The sequence below is a fragment of the Rhododendron vialii genome, chromosome 2a (genome assembly GCF_030253575.1).
Source record: "Rhododendron vialii isolate Sample 1 chromosome 2a, ASM3025357v1".
Classification (NCBI taxonomy): Eukaryota; Viridiplantae; Streptophyta; class Magnoliopsida; order Ericales; family Ericaceae; genus Rhododendron; species Rhododendron vialii.
Window position 1 is genome coordinate 21,977,018 of NC_080558.1, and position 25,282 is coordinate 22,002,299.

General features: G+C 37.4%; 5 protein-coding genes and 1 non-coding gene across 6 annotated transcripts; 5 read left to right on the forward strand and 1 right to left on the reverse strand.

Moving 5' to 3' along the window:
• Nucleotides 1-3,321: 3,321 nt before the first annotated feature.
• LOC131317310 (uncharacterized) lies at nucleotides 3,322-4,275 on the forward strand. The gene is made up of 2 exons (XM_058346868.1): nucleotides 3,322-3,547; nucleotides 3,695-4,275. Exons 1-2 carry the CDS (start codon nucleotides 3,322-3,324, stop codon nucleotides 4,273-4,275), a joined length of 807 nt encoding a protein of 268 aa, XP_058202851.1.
• Nucleotides 4,276-5,950: 1,675 nt separating this feature from the next.
• LOC131315971 (uncharacterized) lies at nucleotides 5,951-10,521 on the forward strand. The gene is made up of 3 exons (XM_058345232.1): nucleotides 5,951-6,078; nucleotides 6,188-6,320; nucleotides 10,266-10,521. Exons 1-3 carry the CDS (start codon nucleotides 6,002-6,004, stop codon nucleotides 10,425-10,427), a joined length of 372 nt encoding a protein of 123 aa, XP_058201215.1. The 5' UTR covers nucleotides 5,951-6,001; the 3' UTR covers nucleotides 10,428-10,521.
• Nucleotides 10,522-11,319: 798 nt separating this feature from the next.
• LOC131315972 (putative glucose-6-phosphate 1-epimerase) lies at nucleotides 11,320-19,742 on the forward strand. The gene is made up of 10 exons (XM_058345233.1): nucleotides 11,320-11,509; nucleotides 11,620-11,736; nucleotides 15,985-16,095; nucleotides 16,335-16,386; nucleotides 17,126-17,263; nucleotides 17,509-17,607; nucleotides 17,920-18,017; nucleotides 18,612-18,719; nucleotides 18,812-18,893; nucleotides 19,520-19,742. Exons 1-10 carry the CDS (start codon nucleotides 11,433-11,435, stop codon nucleotides 19,583-19,585), a joined length of 948 nt encoding a protein of 315 aa, XP_058201216.1. The 5' UTR covers nucleotides 11,320-11,432; the 3' UTR covers nucleotides 19,586-19,742.
• LOC131318225 (small nucleolar RNA snoR100) lies at nucleotides 13,524-13,631 on the forward strand. The gene has a single exon (XR_009197560.1). It is a non-coding gene; the product is annotated as a small nucleolar RNA snoR100 (small nucleolar RNA).
• A 1,373-nt stretch (nucleotides 19,743-21,115) lies between the features above and the next one.
• LOC131315973 (histone H3.2) lies at nucleotides 21,116-21,731 on the reverse strand. The gene has a single exon (XM_058345234.1). It carries the CDS (start codon nucleotides 21,690-21,692, stop codon nucleotides 21,282-21,284), a length of 411 nt encoding a protein of 136 aa, XP_058201217.1. The 5' UTR covers nucleotides 21,693-21,731; the 3' UTR covers nucleotides 21,116-21,281.
• A 1,072-nt stretch (nucleotides 21,732-22,803) lies between these two features.
• LOC131315974 (uncharacterized) lies at nucleotides 22,804-24,271 on the forward strand. Its single transcript, XM_058345236.1, has 2 exons — nucleotides 22,804-23,863; nucleotides 23,949-24,271. Exons 1-2 carry the CDS (start codon nucleotides 23,552-23,554, stop codon nucleotides 23,961-23,963), a joined length of 327 nt encoding a protein of 108 aa, XP_058201219.1. The 5' UTR covers nucleotides 22,804-23,551; the 3' UTR covers nucleotides 23,964-24,271.
• The last annotated feature ends 1,011 nt before the right edge of the window (nucleotides 24,272-25,282 follow it).

The following is a 25,282-nucleotide window of genomic DNA, read 5'->3' on the forward strand; positions in this document are numbered from 1 at the left end:
AGACCCAAAAGTAAATTTGGAGACCAAATATCTAAAAGGTACCATGGGTTCCTTCAATATTATCTCATAAAGTGAAAAGAGAGAGAATAAATTATAAAATCTCTCTTCAATATGTCACATCCATTCTCTATTTTTGTGTTTTAAAGGATGGGTTGGAGATTCTCTTAAGAGTAATAAGTGAAGAGAAATTGATAGAGAAAATTTATTGGAGATCGTGCCCAAGAGTTTTGAGGCCCGAAAATGTGTCCTCTTGGCCCATTTCAGTTTTACAACCTGTTAATAAGAGACTGATAAAAAAATATTTCAGAACTTCTTGTTTAGAGAGAGGGAGAGAGATAAAAAAAGATGTACAAACTGGGAAGGTTACAAGGAGGTAGGATCGTAAACCTCTTTGGTACTATCAGATCTTTTGGAATCAGTCCATACAAATGTATGTTCTGATTTTAATTGATACCCCAGCAAAGGGCTGTGGATTGGTCCCCTAAGATTAATGAAATTATGCGTAAGTTGTCCCAGACACCTGATTAAGGGGAGAATGAGTGGGAAGAATCATTTCGGGAGAGGCACAGAGCACTCAAAACTCAAAAAAGTTTAGCTCATCAGCGCCCAAAGACAATAAATTTGGACAAGACCAATACAGTGGGCTGTGGGCCATTTCAATTCAAATCTCAAGCCGACTTCTTTTGGCCCAATGTACAATGGGAGTTTGTCAAGCAGGCTTACGGAGCAACTTAGGGTGGCGAGTTCACTCTATTTTTTGATACTTTCTGTTTTAGTATTTTTATTTGTTTTTTTTTTTTTTGAATCTTTGGAAAATTCAGATTTTATTTTTTGAATTAATCACTTGAATCGGCGAGAGTAGTTAAAAAAAAGTAAAATGTTATGACGAAAAGCCAAAAAAGTAAGGTGTGAGACAGCTACACAGTAGAAAGGCCCAAATCACAGACTGACTTGTCATGTGTGGGGCCCACATGGCCACACAGTAGAAGGGCTAATCATAACCTACACCCACATTTGGGTTTGATCACAATAATATTTCTGAATATATTTTGATTTGGAAGTTGTTTCTATACCCTATAAATAGTTACAAGTAAGTAGTTTATGTTTTAATCCGAGGCTCCGAACTCTTTTGTAACTGTGTATCGAATAGTCTAATACAGTAATTTATTCTAAATGTAGAAACTCCCGAGCATCTCCACCGGCCTTGCCAAAACACAATATTTGACAAAATGACAATAAAAGGGGGAAAAACACAGACTCAGCAGCTTCTCTTGAGAGGCCGCCAGTTTAACCTCGGCTCCAGTCCCTCACTAGGTGAGGCGAGCTTTTTGAGCTTGCTTGCTTTGATTCCTGCTGCAACGTCATCGTCAGTCAGCAGTACCACTTTCTTCGTTGCAGCGTCATCGCCGGATAACGGCTTCGACCGTGAATAGCCCTACCTCGTCATCGTCGAAGGTTTGATTTTTGTGGGGTTTTCAGGGGGTTTGATTTGTAAGTTTTGATTTGTGGGTTTTTCAGTTCTATGGTTTTCGATCTATGGTTTCATCAGAGGTTTGATTTGTGGGTTTTTCAATTTGAGAGAGAGAGAGAGAGAGAGAGAGAGAGAGAGAGATGTGGTTCCTCTCAGTGGGTTTCAAGAGTTGCCGTTCAACTCTCTTTCTTCTTATTCTAAAAGGTGGTTTCCGGTCGGTGAATTTTTGTGTTTCTGATGGGTGAGTTTCAAGATTTCTGTGATAACGACAAGGGAGAGGTGGTTTACTTTGATGCCCTTACTTTATTCTAAATGCCTAGGGGTGTAGAGAGGCTGTTGGGTAGACTACATATTTAGTGGCTACCTAACACACTTTTAATTTCTAGCCAAAATGGCTTAAAAATGGTTAGGTTGTTGGAGATGCTCTTATTAGTGGTTAGAGTTCCCAGTGGAGCCTATAGTTGTGAGATAGCTCCAATAGGCATCGGAGGGGATCTGTTGCCTACATTTAAAATGTCGTGCTTCCATTCAAATTATGACATACCCATTACCCATTGATATGATAAATTTTATTTTGTAAGGCAACGATGTGATAAATGACTTAGAATTGATAGGACTATAGAATTTGCTAGATAGAACTATCTAACCTAGTCAACTGTCAGGTTCCACTTCCTAATGCAGTTGGTAACCTCCCCTCCCCTCCCCTCCTTACAGAATGCGGAGGTTCGAGCCCCCTTAGGGCGGTTAGGGATTTGGAGCTATGAAAAGTTGCTGAACTCTCCTTGTGCTAACCTAACTCATCCCCGCTAACTATACTGTGTGACAAAAAAAAAAAAAACTAGTATTGTAATTATGTAAACGCAGTTGCTTCTAAGCAAAAAATTAGGCTTCTGACCCTTTTGCTAAACGGTCTGAAAACATATTTTCAAGCCATTTCAATGACCATATTGCACTTACGATATTTGTAATCAGATATATACACTATTTTCCCTTTTTATGAAAACAAACGTCATGCCTACATGTGCGCCAATCGTGTCCAAAAGATAATACAACCCATCATGCTGCATAAAAATACACAAGATGTTAAAGGATATGTTATCGAACAGTATAAAACGAAGTGAGGCCATTCCAAAACCTTTTGTCGGTATTATCTTACTTAAAATCTGAGTATCAAAGCTCGAAGGTTAACCTAAAGGAAAATCGTGCAACATTGCATAAAGTTTAGGATGTGTTCCATTAACTAAAATACTTATTTTTTGAATTAAATGTGATGTATCGTGAGAGAATGACTTGTCTCGTAAAGTAAAAAATAAATACTTAAAAAATAAGAACCATTGTGAAACGAGACCTAACAAGAAAACACATTTGATGTTATTGCCCCATGATATTGAATGTCATTATCAGAGTGTTATTCTTGTTAACCATAGAACTCTTCCTTTTGAGACACTCAAAGGGTCACCGATTGCTTCTCCGGTGAGCGGTGCCAGTGCAACATGGCTGTGTCGGTGTCGAGGTAAAAAAGGAGCCCCACCATAGCTACCGAGGTAGCAAACATGGGAATTGGGCCAAAAAACCACAGTAGCAAATTGATTGGCCGATGGCAAAATATTAGCCATGGCTTACTACAAGATGACAATAGCAGTGAAAAATGTATGCAAGAAGCATGCTTATATCGAATGCCACTGTCACTGAGACAATTATTCTACACTATTCTTGTTTATTGTGCTCCATTGGAATTATTCTTCAAATTTGAAGATGATATGACAGAAGACTATGTCTCCATACAAAAGTTGAACAATGATGGTGCACGACAAGTTCTACTCTGAGCATGAAATGCAAAGTTGGAATCTATGGGCAAGAATCTACACAATTTCCAGTTATTGGATCTTCTTACTTCTGATTCAATAAGAAAACCAATGCCAAAAGAAGTACAAGATGAAATGAATTTTCCTATATCAGAAGATGATCTAAGAAGCCCAAGTTTATTAAATGCAGAACAAACCACTGCCTACAATGAAATTCTAAATGTTGTTCTAAATCAAAGACCCAAGAGCTTCTTCATTGACGGACCTGAAGGTAGTGGCAAAACATTCTTTTACCGAGCTTTACTTGCAAAAGTTCATTCGCAGTAGCTAATTACATTGGCAACAGTAAGCTCTGGAGTTGCAGCATAGATTTTACCCGATGGAAGAACATCTCATTCTCGCTTGAAAATCCCAATAGATGGTGACGGCAAACTCTGCTGTGGAATTTCAAAGCAATCAGGCCTAGCTACTCTTATGAAAAAAGCCGCTCTTATCATTTATGATAAAGCATCAATGGCAAAAAAGGAATCAATCGAAGCCTTGGATTCCCTCCTACACGATCTTACAGAAAATGATACATTATTTGGAGGAAAAGTCGTGGTTCTAGGAGGTGATTTCAGACAAGTATTACCTATCATACCTAAAAGAACAAAGATTCAATGCATCAATGCAAGTTTAGTCAGATCATACATATGGCAATCACTCATCAAATTCAAATTGAAGGAAAATATGCGTGCAAAGACTGATCTAGCATTCGGTGCATACATTCTTCGAGTTGGGAATGATCAGGAAAAGGAAAATGAGGTTGGAGAAATCAAATTACCATCATCCTTGATCCTACAACTAACCACAAGAACACCACCTTTAGATCAGCTAATCCAATTTGTTTTCCCCTTGTGGTTTTGGAGAACATCCTTTTATGCCATTCTCACACCCAAAAACCTAGTCATTGATGAAATCAATGAAGCAATGATTGCAAGATTCCCAGGCGAAGAGTAAACATACTTAAGTTTTGATGAAACAAGTGATCCTACTGAACAAGGACTCTACATCGACTTCTTGAATTCCATAACACCTCCAGGAATGCCATGCGATCATTTGGGTTTGAAAAAGAATTGCCCAATTATGCTACAAAGAAACATCAATGCAATGGCACAAGATTAATATGTAAAGAATTCAAGAGCCATTTGATCACTGCTTAGATAATAGTAGGCGAAAGAAAAGGTTCTACAATTTTTATACCAAGAATCCCTTTACAGCTAAATGACCCCCAACATTATCTGGTGCAGTTCACACGTCTCCAATTCCCTGTGAGAACATGTTTCGCCATGACCATAAATAAGGCTCAAGGTCAAACGTTAAATACCGTTGGTGTATATTTACCTGAGCTTGTTTTTGCTCATGGTCAGCTCTATGTCGATTTATCTCGAGCAACAACAACAGCTAAAATACGAGTACATCTCTAGCACTCAAAAAATGATCTATTACCATACTACCACACTAAGAATATTGTATACAAAGAGTTGCTAGAAGAAGCTAATTGTTTATAACTAAAAGAGTACAAATTGCAATAAAAAGCATAGGTACATAAATAATGCAAGAAACAAAAAGGTATATGCCATAGCATTCATTTATCTATGCATGCATTCATCTTTGTTAATTAGTTAGCCATGTATATTGTTCGCTCATGCTTAATTCTAATGCTATTCATTTATAATCTCCTTATTTCCTCTATCTACTTGTATGGATCTTAGTTTCACAGGTCTGGATGGCTCCGAACGTCATACCATTGAAAGATATCATCATCAAAAGCAAACACTACATAGTGCAGGCCATGGTTGTTGAAAAAAACATCCCAAGAATGTCAAGTACTAGCACTTCATTGTATCAAAGGATCATGTTGCAAGACAAAGAGGTACTATTTGTAATAGTTCAATAATCATTCCTCATATATATGCCAACATGAATACTCCATGGATTTACAACACAAAAAACTCCACCATTCAACAAGGAAACAAGATACAAGCAACAATCTTTGGACACAACATCATAATTTTGCAACAAATGCTAAAGCTCTATCATACATATTTCATAACAAATGCTGCAGTTAGCGAAACTCCACAAATGTTTTGCTTTCTGAAAAATAAGAACCAATTGGCCATCAACGCACGCACACCAGTTGAAGAAATCTAGATTGATGGACTGACACAAAGGACAAGAAATACAGCTTTACTCCAATCGCTGCTCTCCACCAAGTCAAAGGCCGTGATCCAAAACTAGGTAACAACTCTCTATACTGACTAATTTTCATACAGGTGAAAAAAATAATTAACATCTTTGTCATATTGTAGATGTCCTGTTTACAATTCTGGAAGTTGGACCACGAAAATATATAAATGACTCATATGTTGTCGATGTTCGAGTAATCGATCAAAGGTATACCATACATAAAAGCACTAATAATGACTGCTACTTATATGACAAATAACAATACTCACCACATTATTATCAAATGTCACCAGCTTCCAACCCTCAATTATATCACTGTGGGACCAATTTACTTAATATGAAGCACCAGTAATGGCAACTTTACCAGGAAATTTCCCAGTGGCAATTGGACTTCGATTGAAAACATCAACATACTACGGTAACGTAATACTTACTCATAACATTTATATCACAGTTCTTCCATGAAAACTCACATAACTATCTCAATACATGTCTAATGCTTGCCACGCGAAACACATCAAGTTTCATCTTCGACCCACACCCACTACCAGAAGTAACTGCACTGCAGTTATGGTAATTAATTACTAGATTACCTACAAAATAAAAATACTAACCCATGATTATTATCTCAGTTCAAACACTTGCAAATGTATATTCTCTAATTTACTTATAACTGTTGCAGGTGCGCAGCCAACGCAACAAAGATCAGAGAACTACCAATAGCACCAGTACCACAGCTTCCCATGCCAAAAGTAGATGAACATTCAGAAGATGATATCACCAAACTTGCCAACCTACCCATGTCAGTAGAGAAGGTACCACATGCACTAAAATTTCCCATCACGTTCTTCTTTAAAAGGAAAAGCATATACATAGATATAATCAAAAAGAAAATATGTCTGCATTTTTTCATAATACAAAATCCTACCTTTTATCACCTTTTGCTCTGCCACTTAGATTTGAAATATCCACTTTCTAGCTGTAGTTCTAGAGTATTACCCCCTTCTAACTCCATGACTTAAGCCTCTACTTTCTACCTACAGACCCTAAACTTTACCATTACTCAAGCTTCACATACAAGTGAAGAAAGGATTCTCTCTCAAATCTTAAGATCCTCATCTAATTCATGCAAATCTGCTTTGGTTTCTCCATAGGAAAAAACTCCACTTTCCCACTTCCTAACTCTGCTACATAACCATTTATTTACAAATTGTTTTCAAACTGTATGTCTTAAACCAAAAAACTACATAGTAGTAACATGCTTTGCACCAAGAATTGCTTTTCCTGTGCTGTGCATTCAGTGACATTGCTATAAAAGACTTCTCAATTTCCTCCCTTGCTAATCCATCACTTTGCTCTCTTATTTTGCCTTTACTGGTTCTAACAACCTTGATTCTCTAGTATAATCCGAAAATTTAACTTCTTTTACTTTCTAAAGGTATATAGTATTCATTTTTAGATGACATAACGTTAGCAACAGTTATAGGGTACTGGGACAGATGCATAAAAGATGAGTATTTTGCATGCCAAAAAACATTACGAGCAAGAGGCTGTGAGAAAGAATGGATCAGAGAAACTTAAGTATCATTCTTTTTGTTAAAATCTTCTAATGAGGTATCACAGCTTATAAGCAACAATCCTCCAAGTTTTTAACTTATTTACCTTTCTAATCTCATACTTCGCATTTTTAGATGTAATAAAGTTGGTTAAAACATGTGTGTTCTGGGATGGAAGCTTATTGATATCCCTAGCCATATGAAAGATAGATCCGGTATAGTCCCTAATTGCCCTGTCACATCAATCTTCTTCATAACTTATTGATTTTTAGTCAATCTCGCTCCTTCATTGCTGACATGCTGAATTCTAGTTTATTTTGTGATTTGCTATTTCCTTAAATATGTCAGACTTCTACAGTCACTTCTGATGGCGTACGAGGTATTAGTAATCCCCTTTTATTAGTCGGAGATAACCTTTAGAACAAAACCATGGGTCCAATGAGACTCCAATTACCCATTTAAGGAATAAAAAGAGAAACATAACAACAACAAAACAAGTATTTCCCATAGAACACATGACAACAAAAGCAGAAACATTACCCACCAGACACAAAGGCCATGTGGTGTAATCGTTTGCTATAGTTGTTGAAGTAGTTTTTTCCAGTTGGCAAGTATTCCCCGCAAGAAAACATAACTATAAGAACAGAAGTATTCCTTGCCGTACACAATAGCCATGTGGTATCATCTTTTGCTACAATTGTGATAGTAATTTTTTCCCCAGTTGATGATCTTGAATGAAATCTTCCTATCATATATGTTTGCAAGAAACTTTGTGAGCACGTATAATTCATGTCATGGTAATTTAGGCACTATTTTAGGTATTGGTCATATTTTCTGCTCTGGTTGGTGTCATTGGCCTCGGAAAGTAGCTCATATCTTCCACATGCCCTCCTCAATTCTGCAGATATTTTCAAATTTTCCCAATCAAGTTACATCATCCATTATAACAAACTCATCGTCACCATGGATTACATTTTAGTTACGGCTCTATACAAGAATCAACAGCAGGCACTCACTGATATAATAGTACCCTGACTGCCACTTAGAGCCAAGATGCATTCACCAGTTAAAGATCCATGGAACTCAATATCACTCCATGCATGTAGCATCTCTTTATACTATGCATGTTTAACTGGACTACACTTATCTGCTACATTTTCGGTGTTGATCTCTTTTACACCGAGAGCCACCTTAGGCACATGTTTTAGTGCATTAGCAAACTATCAAAATGCATAACTTAGCTATTCCATTGATCCATACTGAAAGGTTTTGCATATGCTACTTGTTTTGTTTAGACAGTTCATAATTTCTAGGCCTTCTATAGACCAAAATATTTTATCAAATTACTGAGATAATATGTATATAAGATGATGTCTATTTTAACAAACTTGATCCATTTCAATCTGAAATTCTGTTTAGAAAATGAGAAATAGAAATGCCTACTTACAATTTTAGACAATTTCCAAATGACCTCACCATTTATTTAGTTCCAAACTTTCATCTTGCATTACTAAACTTCATTTTGCATGAAATACTTACTAACTGTGCTATTATAGTATGCATATACTATTACTCTACTAATCAGCTACTGCTTCGTCGCAACCTAACCTCTTAGAAAGGTTCACACCCCAAGCGTAGGGCTAGGTCGTTGAAAGCATAATAAACGGTAAGGCCAGAATCGTTCCCACAGAGAAATCTTCTTGAGCGGATTCGGCTTAGATGTAGCGTGAAGAGTTGTGGCGTTCAAGCGGCCAACTTTGGTATTTGATTTGAATGACGAAATTTAAACTTGGAATTAAACTAGATTAGAGATGATTGAGTCAAAAGGATTGATTTACCCACAACTTAGCCATCAAACGGTTTCTTCATCTAACTCAAGAGTGGAAAGAAACCGTCCGGATTCCCCTAAAAGAATTAAAAGCTGAAGACTACTTATAACTAAACTTAAAGCTTTGATTCAAATTGAACTCATTCAACGCAGGTGAGAGACGAAAAAGGATCATTCACACGCATAGGATTATCAAGCACGTAGCATAAGGCAATAAACTTCATGGTCAAAGAAGCTACCAATCCCCATGATCAATACTAGAAATCATGGGTTTAATTCATTCAAAAACATTGAAATTAAGCTAAAGATTAAGAGAAATCATTTGAACTACTAAATCATAGACTAAACCTCACCCCATGATTTAACCTATATACTACTCACTCATAGCAAAAAGACTAGAAAAAGAGTTAAGCATAGAAAACATGATTCACCGATGAAAATGAAAATAAACTAGATTTTATAGAAGATCCAAAACCACACGAACAACTTTAGTACACAAGAAATTAACGTAACTTAATTGCTTGCTAGTGTTCTTGAAGGAAACAAGTGAAATAAAGCTTGAAACTTACCAAAGGAGCTCTAGGAATTTAAAAGACTTAAAGTTGGAAAGATTACATAATGGCCATAATTGGCAATAAAGGCTATTTATAAGCCTTACAAATCAGTCCTACAATAGACCAAAAGGCCCTCAAAATATTCCAAAAACATACTAGAAGTAGAAATTGTCCATATATGGAAGGTTGAAACATTCAACACAAAAAGCTGGTCGAAGGGCATTGGTACCGGTACCATATTTTTGAAGTATCGATACCTATCAACCTGTCTTCTGTATCAGCAACATGGTACCGGTACCATATTTTTGAGGTACCGATACCTCTGTGTGAAAACTGCAAAAACATGTATAGCTTGGCCCATCATGGCTTGTGGTGACCCGTCGGCCTTTTGATGCTTCATTACTTGATCAACGGAACTTGGCGGAGGTGTGCCATGTGGCCTTGGTCTCTTGGATACCCTCAATGGCCATCCTCCATGCACATGCCTCGCTTGAAACACTTTGGCATGCTCCTCGCCATCTTTACCACCGAACGTCCTACGAGGCTCCTTATGATGCCGTTAGGATCCGGTGATAATGAAATGTATACTACCGGGCACTTGAACACTTGGTTACATCTCGGAACGTCTCTTGGCGTTCAAATCCGTCTTATTAGCACGTTTTTCCTGAAACACACACAAAAATATCTTATGTGCATTATGGGATAAAAAAAACTACTTAAATGCATAAAAGTTACAAACTAGAGGATTTAAGCCCCAAGATTATACAATCTTGGATGCTAATCAGCTACCCTTAACCTTGCTTTCATACTCTTTCTATGCAGACACAGTACCTAAATGTCCAAGGCATAACAAAGGTCACCGATTTCGCACAAATCTTTTACTACCTGGCTTGCTCAATCTGCAAGAGAGCAACAAATGCATACGGAAATGGAGGCTTTTGGTGCAACTACTGTGCCAAAAAAGTACCAGCTCTGACAAAGTAAAAAACCTTCTCCCCTACCTTCATGCAATTTGTAATTCAAAACAGAAACCACACCATCCCTACACAATTAACACACACTACTAAATAAAATCTTCCTAATTCATAAACGCAACTGGAAGCATCGAGGTAGCAGTCTTTTCAGAAATTGCAACAGAAGCTACGACATTACACCAGCAAATGCAATAGATGTAAGAAAAAACCACTTCAACCAAATGAAGCATTTAGTCGAATTTGATTCTTACCAAATGAAGCATTTAGTCGAATTTGAGTAAGAATCGAAGATACTTTAATAAACATGTATGATAGTCATCAAAAAGATCAATATGACCTATAAAATATACTTAAATTAAAAATATAAATAAATAAATTCATTAGAGCTGTGAATATATAAATTAATTAGAATTTAGAGATGTGAATAGTAAAAATGTACTAGTACCATAACTTTGTACTCCTTCCATCCCAAAAAGCATGTTCTTCTTTCCTTTTTTGAATGTCTCAAAATCTTAGTCCGATCTTAGTCCCTTTAAAAAATTCAAACTAAAAAGTTTTTAGTTTTCCAAAATTATTCCTAAAAAGTACTAGTTATCATTGTTTTAAAAATCTAGAGTACAAAGCCAATGTAGAAAAGTTGTTCCCTTAATATTTATAGCTTCTTCCCCTAATACGGTATTTAACTTCTCATAAATGTGCAAGGGGCAAGCAATTTGGTACAGAGGAGAATAACAACTAACCTGTGGAAGTCCAGAACCGCAATGAGGGATGATAGAAAATCGAGTGGCCGGTGGGGCTTTGGCTACCATGCAAGTGAGCGGTGTGAGTTGGTCCCCAAAATAATTGAGGTGCGTGAAAATTGGCTCTAACACAAACTTATACCAAAAAAAAAAAGAAAAAAAGAAATTAAAATCGAGTTAGTTGTAATTGTGGGGCTCTGCTTGTTGCAGACCAGCCTAGACCTTCGGAAGACCAATTGAAATCATCTTCTCCTCCTCCTCCTCATCATAAATAAATGGCGACAGTATCGATGAGTTGGTCACTCCCTACCATCAACAACTCCTCCCCTTCACACCTTCGGCGACCCAATCGGTGAGTAGTTGCTTCTCTCACTCCTCTCACTCCTCTCTTTTTCTATCTGCTCTTTGATTCTTTTACTATTAGCACCTGTTGTATCGCGTTTTGTTTTTGTTTTTAAGCAGACTTCACTCGGTTATGACTTCTGCAAGCTTGAAGAAGGAGATTTCTGGTGTCGGAGTGCGAGTCACAGAAGGGCAAGGGAATTTGCCCAAGGTCGTGCTCTCGTCTCCTCACGGAAGGTAGACACATTAGGTGTTTCTGTGTCTGTATGTGAAACCATACATTGTTAGAACGAAGAAGGGATCCTGTTATTCTTTTTTGGGAATGCTACTTTAAATAGTTACTCCCTCCATCCCAAAATGTTTGTTCGGTCCGCAAACAAAAATGTAAAACTAATACAATTTTTGCAAGAAAATTTTAAATTTTTTTCAATAATTCACTAGATATCGATTAGTTCTTTTAATTTATGGAAAAAGTTTGAATTTTTTCTTGAAAGAAATGCATTATTTTTAAGTCCTCGTCTTGCGGAGCGGACAAATATTTTGGGATGGAGGGAGTATCTATTAGGTGTAGTCAGTTTAGGAAATCATTCTTCTTGTTCTAATTGCTAAGAAATCGGCCAAACCAACAAACACATGTGCGCAAAGAGTAATCAAGAATAGAAAACAAGAACGCAAGACGCAGAGATTTTTACTTTGTATCCCAACTGTGTAGTTGAGTACATCCCCGGCTCACACCAATTCCATAATGTAATTGGAATGAAGAGAGTTACAAGATATATCTGCTGCTGACCTGCTGTGTGTAACAATTATTTATAAGCTGGTATTTACATCACCAATTACTGTAATACTCCTGTCTTTGTATTACTTGGCATTGTCTCTTTCGTTTTTTCAAAGGCATTCCGTTGAAATAGGATGATGTTTGTTTGGTTAAGAATGCACACAAGTCTATATTCCTCTTGTATTTTTCATTTCTATGGACCATAGTCGTCCACCCAAACCTGGTTCTCAAGATGCTTTACGGATGGCAGTTTAAACAGCCTTTTTATTCAATTGAAACAGGGCCAGTTATTTGTCAACTTTACCTTTTCAGCTGTTGTTGAGCGACAAGTCCATAAAAATTGAACTAGAGAAGATATTTTGTTCAGAGCTAATAAGGATTGAGATTGTAATTCTCATTATTTTACTACTAAAATCTCTAGAATAGGATTGCTACCTAGGTGTACTAGCATACACGCTTGTTATTGGGAGGCTGACTAGTCTTGTACTATGTGGGTATTTTATTTGATCGACAAAATAACAAACAACAAAAAGAAAAACAACGGGCTAAAAGAGGAAAACAAATAAACAAGACTATACAGGCGTTAAAAGCATTCTGATATCTTCTGAAACCATTCTGGAAGTATGATTAGGAAGATGATCTGGATCAAAATTCCCGAGAACTCCTTCCTAAAAGCCCGCGGTGCTAACTCATGTGTTGCTGCATTTGATTTACGATGAGAGTAGCAAGCAAGCCACAAATATCAGAAATACGGGAATTGATAACCTACGTCTATGACCTCAAGGAATTAGCGCATGCCCTTACCACCAATGAGGGAAGTTTTATTTTTCTTACTTCCTTAGTACCAAAACAGGGGAATCGCTTTTCAAATCACCGTATCCTCACCTTTCTTGTGAGCCCAATGAAGAATATCAGCTCTAGCAGCCAACCAATCATATGAATGCTTGTTTGATAGAATGTGTACTAAACACAACAAGCTCATAAAAGTGTGCATGAGGTTTTATTTACCCATGGAAAAGTTATTTAAACAACTTGAGCATAAATAGATGGATTGGTGGTTTCAGTGGAAAACAATTGGAAGTAATTTGGTAATAACTAGGATGGCGCCATGGCGGTTATAGATCCACATGTTTTTTTGCTTTTAGATTTCCCCTTGCTTCAGCATGGCTTGGTTTCAGTTACTTATGCATCTCCAGCACTTTCAATTTTCTTTTCGTTAATTGTGCATACCGATGCTCTGGACTATCAATGAAGGAAGCATGGTAATGTGCACAGAAATTGAATTGGGTCTCTAGGCATGCCCTCTCTTATGCGATTTGGCTTTGATTTGGGGGCATGGTTCCGCAGCAAAACAGGTATGGGGGGTCACTGTTTTAGTGGTATTTTGAGAGCAGCAACTGTGTATATTGCCAAAGGTTAGATCTGTCTCCAATCTTCCCCGCCCATACCCCTAATGATTGGGGACTACATGGGTTCTGTTGTTGTTGTTGTTGTAATTCTTTGACCGTGGTCATATTAGATTTGCATTTGAATGATGTGTCTTTACAATTGCAAGTCCTTTAGCATACTTCCTCTAACATTCACGAACTTAGGAAATTAGTGGAGCCTTAACGAGAAATTAGTGCCCCTAGCTACATATTTCATGTTTCTAGATGTTAATTTTGGCAGGTGTGCCTACTGTCTCACTCTGATTGCACTCAACTGTGCCACGGCTATGCAGGATCATGCATGCCTCGTTGTTTTTCATGGTCCTGAGAAATAAAACTCGAGCTTGAAGTTGGCATATATCATGTTTATGGTATTCATCAGGCCTTTTTGTGCGTATGTGTTATGTTTGTTTTTTGTGTACTCAAGTTTGTGGGAATGGTTTTGTAATTTTGATTTCTCTGGTGTTGGTACGCTTTGCCCAAGATTGACTGGACATACGCATGTAATTGTAAATGAACCTAGGAATCACTTGATTGAGCGGTTATGCTTTGGTTAGACGAGATTGATGGTTTTCCATTTAAGAAGGGTGAGGAAAAGTCTTTTTTGTGTATGTAAGAGAACATTCCCTAGGAAATTTTTATAGAAATCACTTAACTTCATAATCTTCAGACAGCCCGATTACCTGATTAGGATGTGTTATTGTAGAAAGGGGCTGAGAAAGTTCAAATCCTCCTAACTGACGCGCAAATTCTAGACTGTAGCTGCGAAATGTCTTTTCTTCATTGAATAGGTTTCTCTATTTCTTCTTGTTCTTTTTGGGCAGGGTTGGGGTGGGAGCAAGCCTGCATCATTGTTAAGTCAACAAACCTTTTGGCCATATGCTGACAGTTGTACTGTAACCTCCCAAATTTTCCCTCTAGCCCTCTCTTTGTGTATGTGTGTACACGCACAACCACATAAGCGTCTGGCTAGTGATGACCTTGGTCCTATTATTACGAAGTCTTGATTCAAAGTCTTCAGTCGTGTAAGGAAAAAGAGACATCAATGGAGCCTCCTATGAGGCATCGACACTCCTCGGAGATTGCCGTACCTGTGTCAGACACATTGGGGATGCACCGAAAAACATGGCGTGTCCAGTAAATTTAATTGATCTTTTTGAAGCGGGACGGGATTGCATGTGTAATTCTTTTAATTTTTTTGGGGACAATATATTATTACTTCAAACATTTGATTTAAAGGTTTAATTAAATCTATAAAAACATACCCCAATTGATTGAATCACTCTGTCGATCCCCAAAAAGAAAAAAAAACACATCGAAGCCCTTGGTTGATTGTGCACTTCAGGTCTATCTGTCTCTCGATTCAGAAGATAAAAGTCAATTTGCTGAAGCTCTCTATATCTCGCGACTCTGTTCTCTCTTGGGATAAAGGCCCTCCAGCTCTCATTCCATCTCTCTCTCTCTCTCTCTCTCTCTCTCTCTCTCTCTCTCTCTCTCTCTCTCTCTCTCTCTCTCTCTGTGCACGTGTAGTCTGTATTTAAATTTGTAGCGAATTACGTACAAGCATGAAGCATCACTGCTGCATCGGTACGTGTGTATTAATAGTGCGACATCAGTGGTTTATGGTAAGTGTTGGACTTAAAGACTTTTGTTGGTTTATGGTTAGTGTTTACGTTTCACAGTGCAAGTATGAAACTTTTTTAATACAGATTTGTTTATATCTATAAATTTTGTGGTGTCCCTCGTGTCTGTGCCACTGTCCCCATTTTTTTAAAATTCACTTGTTCGTGTCCATGCTACATAAGGAGTGTCTATTGGTACTTCAACACCATGCATGTTAAGAGCAATCTATTTTCCAACTCAAATTGGTGCATTGGGGGACGGGAAAGCTTTTTTTTTCCCTAAGCTAAATCCAATTGCCATAATTGCAACGTACTTTTTTTTTTTTTTGATCCGCAATTGCAACGTACTTATTAAGCTGGAAAACCCTTGAGACCAACTTGCATCCTCAAGACTGCCGAGGCTAACTTTTTCTTGGAATCCCATCTGTAATCCATCTTTACATGATTACTATATATCAAGCAAGGGATAGGGCTTCCATCCAGTGAGGTTCAACTCTACTCTTATGTGTCAATGCACCAGGGATTGCTAACACACGTGCTAGTTCTTGCAGTCAATTATAATAGAAACAATTGACAACGGTATTGAAAGATTTGAAAACCCATGTAATGCTGTCTTTCTAAATGCAAGACATAATCCTATCCCCACTTTTTTTGGCAGTGAGGCCGAACTCTATTTATTTGGAGGTTGTGTCACCTCTTGGAAAGTTGCCGACAAGGATCTGCTTTTTGTTCGGCCAGATGCTGTATTCAATGGGCAGAAACCTATCAGGTTGTTTCTGCTGCTTTAGATGTTATTACCTCTCCTAATTTGGTCCACTTCTGAATTTGAATATGCATTACGTTGTGAGCCTGTATTGCTCTATTACCCTTTTTTAGGGCCTGGAGTTCTTGTTTTCTATAATATTGAGCATTTCTATAATATTGAGGATTTATTTAGATTAGAGTCTTGTTAGTAGATAAAGGGTTTTCATTTGCTTTCTATACTGACTCTTTTCTCTACTGGGACAGTGGAGGTGCTCCACATTGTTTCCCACAGTTTGGTCCTGGCCCAATACAGCAGGTATGGCTTACTATCATTGACAGGATAATGCACTAGAGTATTTCTATTTCTTTCCGTTTTCATTTTTGTGAGTCAGTGGTCTTTTATCTAGAGTATACGGAACCATTCGACCATTGAGTAAAAGGTCTAGAGACAAAAGCCTTTCTGGGTAACACTGACACAGACAGATATATATAATGTATTTTTATATAGTGCTTTCTTAAGCAATGTTCATGAAATGAAATGATTCCAGGTATCCTCACGATCATACACTCCAGTACAAGAACGCAATCAATTGAAAACGAAAAGAAACTAGAAGCCTGGGGGAAGCTAAACTCATTAGCAGGAATACACCAACTATTAAACTAGTAGAATAGAAGGGATTAGACTGATCAGAATGAATCAGAGAAGCTTTGATTAATTGATTCTGATATCATGTCTGATGGGCTCTATAATCTGGCTCAGTGGCTGATTTAGGACTGATGAGATCTCGAGACAAGCTACTGTGAATATTTCAAAACCTGATATCTGAATTTTGGTGGGTGATACTAGGTGCATGAATCATTTCACCAGAAACATACTGTTTAGACTTATGTTGGGTCTATTGCTACCCCTTAGGGCTTCAATTTAGACACCAAAATTCACAATCTTCTTAAGAGCAATGGACTCTTCCGTTTAGTCCTCAGATAGTGATGCATACAAGAATATATCGTCTTCTTTGCAAGTGATTTTGATCTGTCAAAATGTTTGTTTTTTCCAGCATGGATTTGCAAGGAACATGAATTGGTCAGTTGTTGATTCTGATGACGTGGAAGGAAATCCTGTGGTTACTCTAGAGCTAAAGGATGGCCCTTATAGTCGTTCTATGTGGGATTTCAGCTTCCAAGCTATTTACAAGGTCAGTCTGTGTTTAGCTACCTTTAACTTACATACAGAAACAATTCCACGAAGACCTGCTTATGATTTGTCATCCAATCTGTAACAACGGCAAGTGCATACAGTTTATGAGCGAAGATGTTAAGAACAATATGAAAAATGTATAGTTACATGTACCCAGGAGTGCCCTATGTTGTGCTGCAGACATCCTTGCATAGTATTCCTTTTAGTGTGGAATGTTCATTTAATTTCTCCAGTTGTTTGCAGGTCATTCTTGATGCGAAGAGCCTTTCAACAGAACTCGTGATTACAAACACCGATAAAATTCCATTTTCATTTAGTACGGCCCTGCATACGTACTTCCGTGTAAGAATATTTCTTTCCACGATAAGACATTTAGTTACCTTGTAACAAAATTTAGGTTTTCAATTCCTAATGAAACAGTTCATCAACGAGGAATGGGTAGGGATTCGGAGAATAGATGTCAAAATTAGAGCTGAACAATATATATAATAGTGGCTGATAGTTTGAAGCAACTATACAATGCAGCAACTAATCTGATTCTTCTCCATTGATTTTGTACGTGTGAATTTTGAAACGTAAGCACAGTTTAATTCAGTTTCATCTGCTTACAAACTACAGAGGATTAAATTGGCATGACTTTCTGCTATCATGCAGGCCGCTGTAACAGGGGCATCAGTGAGAGGTTTGAGAGGTTGCAAAACACTGAACAAAGATCCAGATCCTAAAAACCCATTGGTGGGTAAGGAGGAAAGGTCTGTGTCAAAATCATAGCACTTTAATGCGAATAATAGGCTTTATCTGTCAAGAATTTGGTTGATAGAGGTATTAAAAGACTAGGCATTTACAGCGGAAGTTAACTTCTGTTGTAGATTGGATTTGGATTAATGGAGTTTTAGTTGTTGAAACCATATTAGGCCTAAATTACATTTTTCATTTTTTATTATAAAGCTGTATTGGAGATCCTCAAATAAAATTTTAGTATGAGAAAGTAATTGCATCCCCTCTGTTAATTCCGTTTCTCTCACTGTAACTTGTTCAGAGGTGATGTAATTTTCATCAAACTAACGGGACCAGATGTATTTGTCCAAATTGTCAAGCAATTCATTGTAATTTACCCTAGTTTTTGCTTGGTGTCCGACTCTTCTAACTTGTAGGTAGTTTTTTTGTTTGTAATTTTCTACTCTTTAGTAGTGAGAGGAAATAAATTCTAGCTTATTTGCATTGTCCAATAAACTTGCCAAGTTAAACAAGTTATCTTCAGTATCGAGTTTTTGAACTTTTAACTTTGCAGCAAACAACCTTGTGGGAGATATTTCTCTTTCTAACTCTTGATTTTCTCAACTCAGGGATGTGGTTACTTTTCCTGGATTCGTAGACTGTGTTTACCTTGAAGCGCCTGATGAATTACTCCTTGATAACGGTTTGGGAGATAAGATATCCATCAAGAATAGCAAGTAAATTAGGAAAACTTACACAATGTTCTCTTTTGTTTAAGCAACATTTCTGCATTTACTATTTCTGCTTTGTGTCCTGCTTGTTCATGCAGCTGGACAGATGCTGTACTGTGGAACCCATATCTGCAGATGGAAGCATGCTACAAAGATTTCGTTTGTGTCGAAAATGCTAAGGTATTGGAGTAATCATTTTCAAAGAGATCAGAGTTTTATTTCATTATGAGTTGTTTCGATCAGCATGGTATTATTATTGTTTTGAAACATTTGCACAAATGCTTCGGGAAAATGTTAAAGGTGAGGAAAGAATTTGAACTTTTTAGATTTATTTGGAAGTATGAATTGAATTCTGACTACAACCAACAAAAAGAAGGCTAAGTACTTGGGACGGTAGTTAATCTAGTGATAGTAGTGCAGTATATTAGTAATGACCTTAGTCTGGGATCACTAATCCTTCAATCGGACCCTTCGCTCGTGCTCTCACTGCTCGCTTTGCGCTCAAGCTCTCAATCTTTGTTCTTGCGAATTTTAGTAGTTTGGGATGTTTTTAAATACACATTCACACTCGTGCACCCGCAAGTTCATTATGTGACTTAGGTAATGACGCTCATGATTTCATTTATTAGCTCAATGAAATTGGTGAACATTTGGAACAATTTATTGTTGCCCTACATCACGTTGTGCATTTTGTGTGTTGCCCTATGTTCTGTGTATCTGTGGAGATAATACTTTTGATGTATTTGACCACATTATTCCACTAGTGTTTCGGGAAAAGTTGATGCTTTTGATGTATTTGACCGCAGATCGAAAAAGTGCAGCTAGACCCCGAGCAATCTTGGACTGCTACCCAGCTGCTAAGCTTGGTGTGAAGCGTAGCTGAGCATGGCTTTCCTAGCTTGCACAAATTTCGTGTTTTTCTCTTCTGTTCAATATTCGCATTCCTTTTTTGAAGAGTTAGTTATCCAAGTGACTCGTCCATGCTAATATTTGCAGTTGGCTAATAATGCAAATAGGCAAATTATGGTATCTTGGCTCTCCAGTAGATTAGTATTCAGATCGTACTTTTTTTCTCAGCATTCATGTTTTTCTTAAAAGTACGCAAATTTGCATCTCTATTTGAATGAAGATGGTGTTTGAACTTTGAAGGAAGTTCGAAGCTTATGGATGGAGTAGTTGAGCTTAGAGATGTTAAGAGCTTGTCTCATGTTCATCAACTTTTATACCCAAAATTACATGAAAACTATTACTATACCTGTTTATATATACTAGTGTTAAAAACCACATGCTACACAGTGGTCTTGTACTCAATGCTCAATATCATGCTCACTTCTACTCTAGTACACTAATTTTCTGTAGCTGTAATATTGTGTTATACTGTTATAAGGTGACATCAAAGATACCATAGTGGAATTGAAAAGTACTTCCACGATAAGATAGCCATTTGCAATGGAAAAATACATGGAAATTTGAGGCACATGGCCCCTGTTATTCATGACTAAGTAGTAAAATTGAAATTTTAAATTCAGGTCCGTGTTGAAAACCTTGTGTGGTGGGCCAAATGTTACCAGCCTCAACCGAGCAATACAGCACTAGTGTATGTTTTCTGGAGAGAATAAGTTTTTTATCCCCACGGTGATGGTAAGCTAACATAAAATGCTTCATTCAAAACGTGAACTCCACCAAAGGGAGGGGAAAAATAATACTCCTACTTGTTTGTAGCACAAATAAATCTCTCCCTTCAAATAATAGACTTAGCAGAACTTGAGGGACTCATGGAATTTGCACATATATTCCATTTTATGAATCCAGATCATTCAGTTTATAGAGCAATAGATTCAAATGTCCCATTTGTTTGCATAAAACTACAATCAGTTTTTCTAACCCTCAATTGTTCATTCTATGTTTGGAAATAAATGGAAAAGGGGAATTTTCAAAAAAATTCCTTTCCCTTGTTTGGTTCTTACGATAAGAATAGGGGAAATTGAGAGACGCAAGTTCAATTTTTCTTTGACTCTCCTTCTCATTTTTCTCTGCTATGCTTGGAAGTTTAAAAAATTAAAAGAAAAAAGGAAGAAAAAGGAAAATGAGAGAAAATGAAAGTTAAAAATCATACTATGCACACTACAAGATTTTTTCTAACTTCTCTCATCTTTCTCTCCAAACCTAGGAGAGAGAATTTTTTAATTTTCCCTTCACTTCTCTCTTTTCCACAAGTTCCAAACAAAACAAAATCCAACAAAATAACAAAAATATGAACTAAGGAATTAATACAAGGGAAAAAAAAATCACACCCAATCTATGCGATCTTACCAACAAAATCATTCAATCACTCTGACCCATGTCAATTAACATCACAGCAAAAAATATACGCACCATTTCGAGAGAGAGAGAGTCAATAGTAAAAGAAACAGCACAATTTCATTCAGGATAATTTGATAACTAACTCAACGACAGAGGTCATCGAAGTCGAAGCACAGGTACAAACGAAACCCTAGAAACCAGAAGCCCTAACACGTCATCTATACACACCATTAACGAACCCATAATTTTCCAAGCCCTCAAAAATCAAGCACGCTCGCCCCTAATCCTCCTCGCCAGCTGAATATCCTTGGGCATAATAGTCACCCTCTTCGCATGAATAGCGCACAAATTGGTATCTTCGAACAATCCCACCAAGTACGCCTCGGCCGCCTCCTGCAAAGCAGCCACGGCAGAGCTCTGGAACCTCAGATCGGTCTTGAAGTCCTGGGCGATCTCTCTCACCAGCCTCTGGAACGGGAGCTTCCTAATCAGGAGCTCTGTGGACTTCTGGTACTTCCGGATCTCCCGGAGCGCGACGGTGCCAGGGCGGAAGCGGTGGGGCTTCTTCACCCCACCGGTGGCCGGGGCCGACTTCCGGGCTGCCTTGGTGGCGAGTTGCTTCCTCGGTGCCTTGCCGCCAGTTGATTTGCGTGCTGTTTGCTTTGTGCGGGCCATTGGTAGGTCTAGGGTTTGATATGAGAGAGGGTGGGTTTGGTGGGTGATGGGTGAGGTGGAGGGGGTTAATTTATAAGGTGGTTTGAAAATTTTTGTGGCGGGATGGGGAAGGGATCGGGGCCGTTGGTTTGGTTTGATATGGACGGTGGGGATTGATTGAAGGGGTTTTGACGCGGATTGGTGACGTGGTGGAGGAGACACGATCGTAGCTGTTGGTTGATTGCGTTGTTTAGAAGTTGATCGACGGTTGTCGTTTATTTACTGGGCCTTGTACGCGGATCGGTGACGTGGTTGGGTTTTGTACGGGGAGTTCGCGCCTCGGACCCGGGGACCCTGCCGAGCGGCACCCCTGCCGAGCGGGTGCCGAGCGGCCAATCCGGCCATTCATCTCGGAATCAACGGTCCGAATCGAAACATCTTTTTCCTTTTCTTTTTCTTTTTTTTTAAATCCGTTCGGTACCTTTACATCCGGGCCATCCAAAACACTTTTGGACGGCCGAGATGCGCTCGGCACCGCTGCCAAGCACCTCTGCTTGGCAGCATCTCCCAATCCTTCGCGCCTCCTAGCACGCATCATTCTTTTCTTGTTTTCTCCCCTATTTTTGCCACCCCGATTCGCTTGACTTCTAGCAAAGTTTTGTTCTTGTTCAAAAAAAATTACAGTATTTTTGTTAGTTTTGCGACAAATTTTTATGAATTTTATCGACTTTTTTGACTTAAAATTGAATATTTAAAAAAAATTTGGGTAAAAGTAATTTATTTTTTACTTTTCCAATTCTTCTTTTCAAGATGAATCAATAATTCAAAAAAATTTGTCGCAAAACTAACGAACAAGTTTTTTTAATAAGGACAAAACTTTCAAAAAGTCCTTTTAGCTTAGTAGAACAACACCTATATAAGTGTATAATTTTAAAGGAAAATAATTTTTGCATTTCACTTTTTCATAAATTCACTTCAAAATTTGTCATTTTGTGTCTCGTTTGGATGAAGTATTAGGTTTTGAGGTATTATGTAAGAAGGGGGGATTGGATAGTAGGGGGTATTAGTTAATAAAAAATGACCCACATTGATGTGATGTTTATGGAGGGGAGATTAAATAATGATTGGTTTGGATGAGGTATTAGAAAGGAGGGATAAAATAGTACGTAATTTGGATGGAGGATAAATAAGGGGTATTAGGAAGGGTGGATAATGTAAAAAGCTGTCAAATAACTATTTTGCCCTTGTGAAGACCCAAACTTAAACATGTATTACTTTATATATGTATAATTACTAATATAATTAATTTTTCAAACTTAAGCCATAATATATTTTTTTACTAACAAATGTACTAATTTAATAAATGAAAAAATCAGTTTGATTTGAAAAAGTTTGTGTTTTTTTTTAATAAAAATTCTATTTATTTTTAATTTGTTGGAAAAATACATTGCTTGGTAGTTAAAAATGTGTCCAACAATTTTGTTAGGTGAATTCACATGTGCCGAACATATTTTTTTGGTGAAAATATGCCTAACTAATATAATAATTATATAAAATATATAAAATATTGTCATTTCATTTTTTAAATGTTTAATAAAAATACTTAATAATGGTTAAAGTAGGAAATGTTATCATTTTTAAAAAATGTTTAATAAAACCGAAATTTTAAGAATTTTGTAAAAAATCAAAATTTAAAAAATGAATAGGTAGTAGATGGTGGATGGTGGTTGGAAACATATGGGTGTTAGTTGAACTCATGTGAGGAGTAGGTTCAACAAATAGCCTCCAAATTTTCTATAAATAGCACTCATTTTTCATATCTCATCCCACATCTCATCTTCATTTCCTAAAGTCGCAATTTTATTTTTTTCATCATTTCAATGGCACGCCGGGCTTGGAGCGAGGAGGAGGAGGATACATTGTTGACAAACCTTACGAGCCTTGTCGATCAGGGGGTTTGGCGAACCGACAACGGAGTGTTTCGCCCTTCCTACTTGGGAGTTCTTAAAAATGAGATGCAAGTTTCTTTCCCTCAAGCAGGTATAAACGAAATTCATATTGAAGAAAAGATTAAGAAATGGAAGCATGATTATCGCATACTAGACGCTATGCTTAGGCGTCTTGGGTTCGGGTGGAATCCAAATGAAAACAAACTAGTGGTGGGAAATGAAATTTGGAATGAATTTGTCCAAGTAAGTACTCATCAATTTTTTTTCAAATTTGTATAAAGTATTGGTTCGTAAATTTTGATAATGTTTTCCTAACATTTATATGTAGAATCACCGACATTAGAGACATTTTCGGGACAAGCAATTTTCCCATTTTAATCGATGGGCCTATTGCTTTGTTTCTGATGAGAACTAGAAGTTAGAAGTTGAAAGTGAGCATTAGAAGAATAAATTGAAAGTTGTGATAATAAATGGATTGACGAATAAATTTTTAGCCTTCCTAATGTATGTAAAGTATTTAATTTTATGTATGTCTTGTGAAATGAATGAATTTTCCTTTTCGTGGCTTCCTAATTTGTTTTATGTATGTGTGTGAGGGTGCATTTCCGTTGGTCCTCGTATTGTAGCATTGTTTTCAAGTGAAAAGGTGAACCACATAAACATGACTAGTCTTCCATAAATTAATTTTGGTACCATATCCAAACTAATATTTAATCAAGTGATTTATGAAATAAAACGTACAACTTACGGAATTCTTACATTTGATAAAGTCTTCCCAACCTAATTCGTCCAAATTCTTCAAATAAAAAACCTACAATTTCATTCCGAATCGAACAAATGTGCCAATAAAATACAACATACGAAACCTAACAAAAAAGTTACAACAAAGTATGTTGTTAGACTAGTTTGTTGTTCCACTTCCAAAGCAATTGTGGATGTGGAAGCACCGTCACTTGATTGATGCTTGATTTGAGCTAACTATATGTCTTGCATGAGCCGGTATCTTTCCTCATGAAATGCTAACAATGCTTCTTCCGCTTCATCAAGTGTGTTGTACTTTTTCTTCAAATTCCCTGCATATCCATTAACCTAGAGTTCCGCGGCCGCCCAGTTTGTATATATTCCCGGTTTACGGCCATCGAAAACCACCCAATACTTATCTTTATCTTCACTTCCCATTGAAAATCTATTCAGATACAACAATTATGATATTTCAATGTGAAACAATAGTAAGAGTATGTTTACAAATGAATATGGCTCAGATATATTTTACCAGCACAGTGCACTACTTGGCTACAAGTTATGTTGCCGAACGGTCATTGAACCGTTGGCCTTCATAACTTGTCCCGCCAAGGTAAGTGACTCGCCTAAAATTGTCTCATTTTATATCATCATGGCCTAAATATAATTGACAAATGGACAACTAAACAGCCTTAAAACAGCAGCAGGAGTTCAAAAACCATCAAAACTGTCCACATACTGCAGTTTTTCATGACTGTCCATAAACTGCAATTTGGACACAGCTCGTATGGGGTCATTTGGGAAGTCAATAATAGGTGGCTCAGAAAAATTTCGTCATTGCCATGCCAAAACATGGCAAACCACCTAAGCAAAAGCTAAGCAAATAGACTGAACCTCACACACACACACACGCGCGCGCGT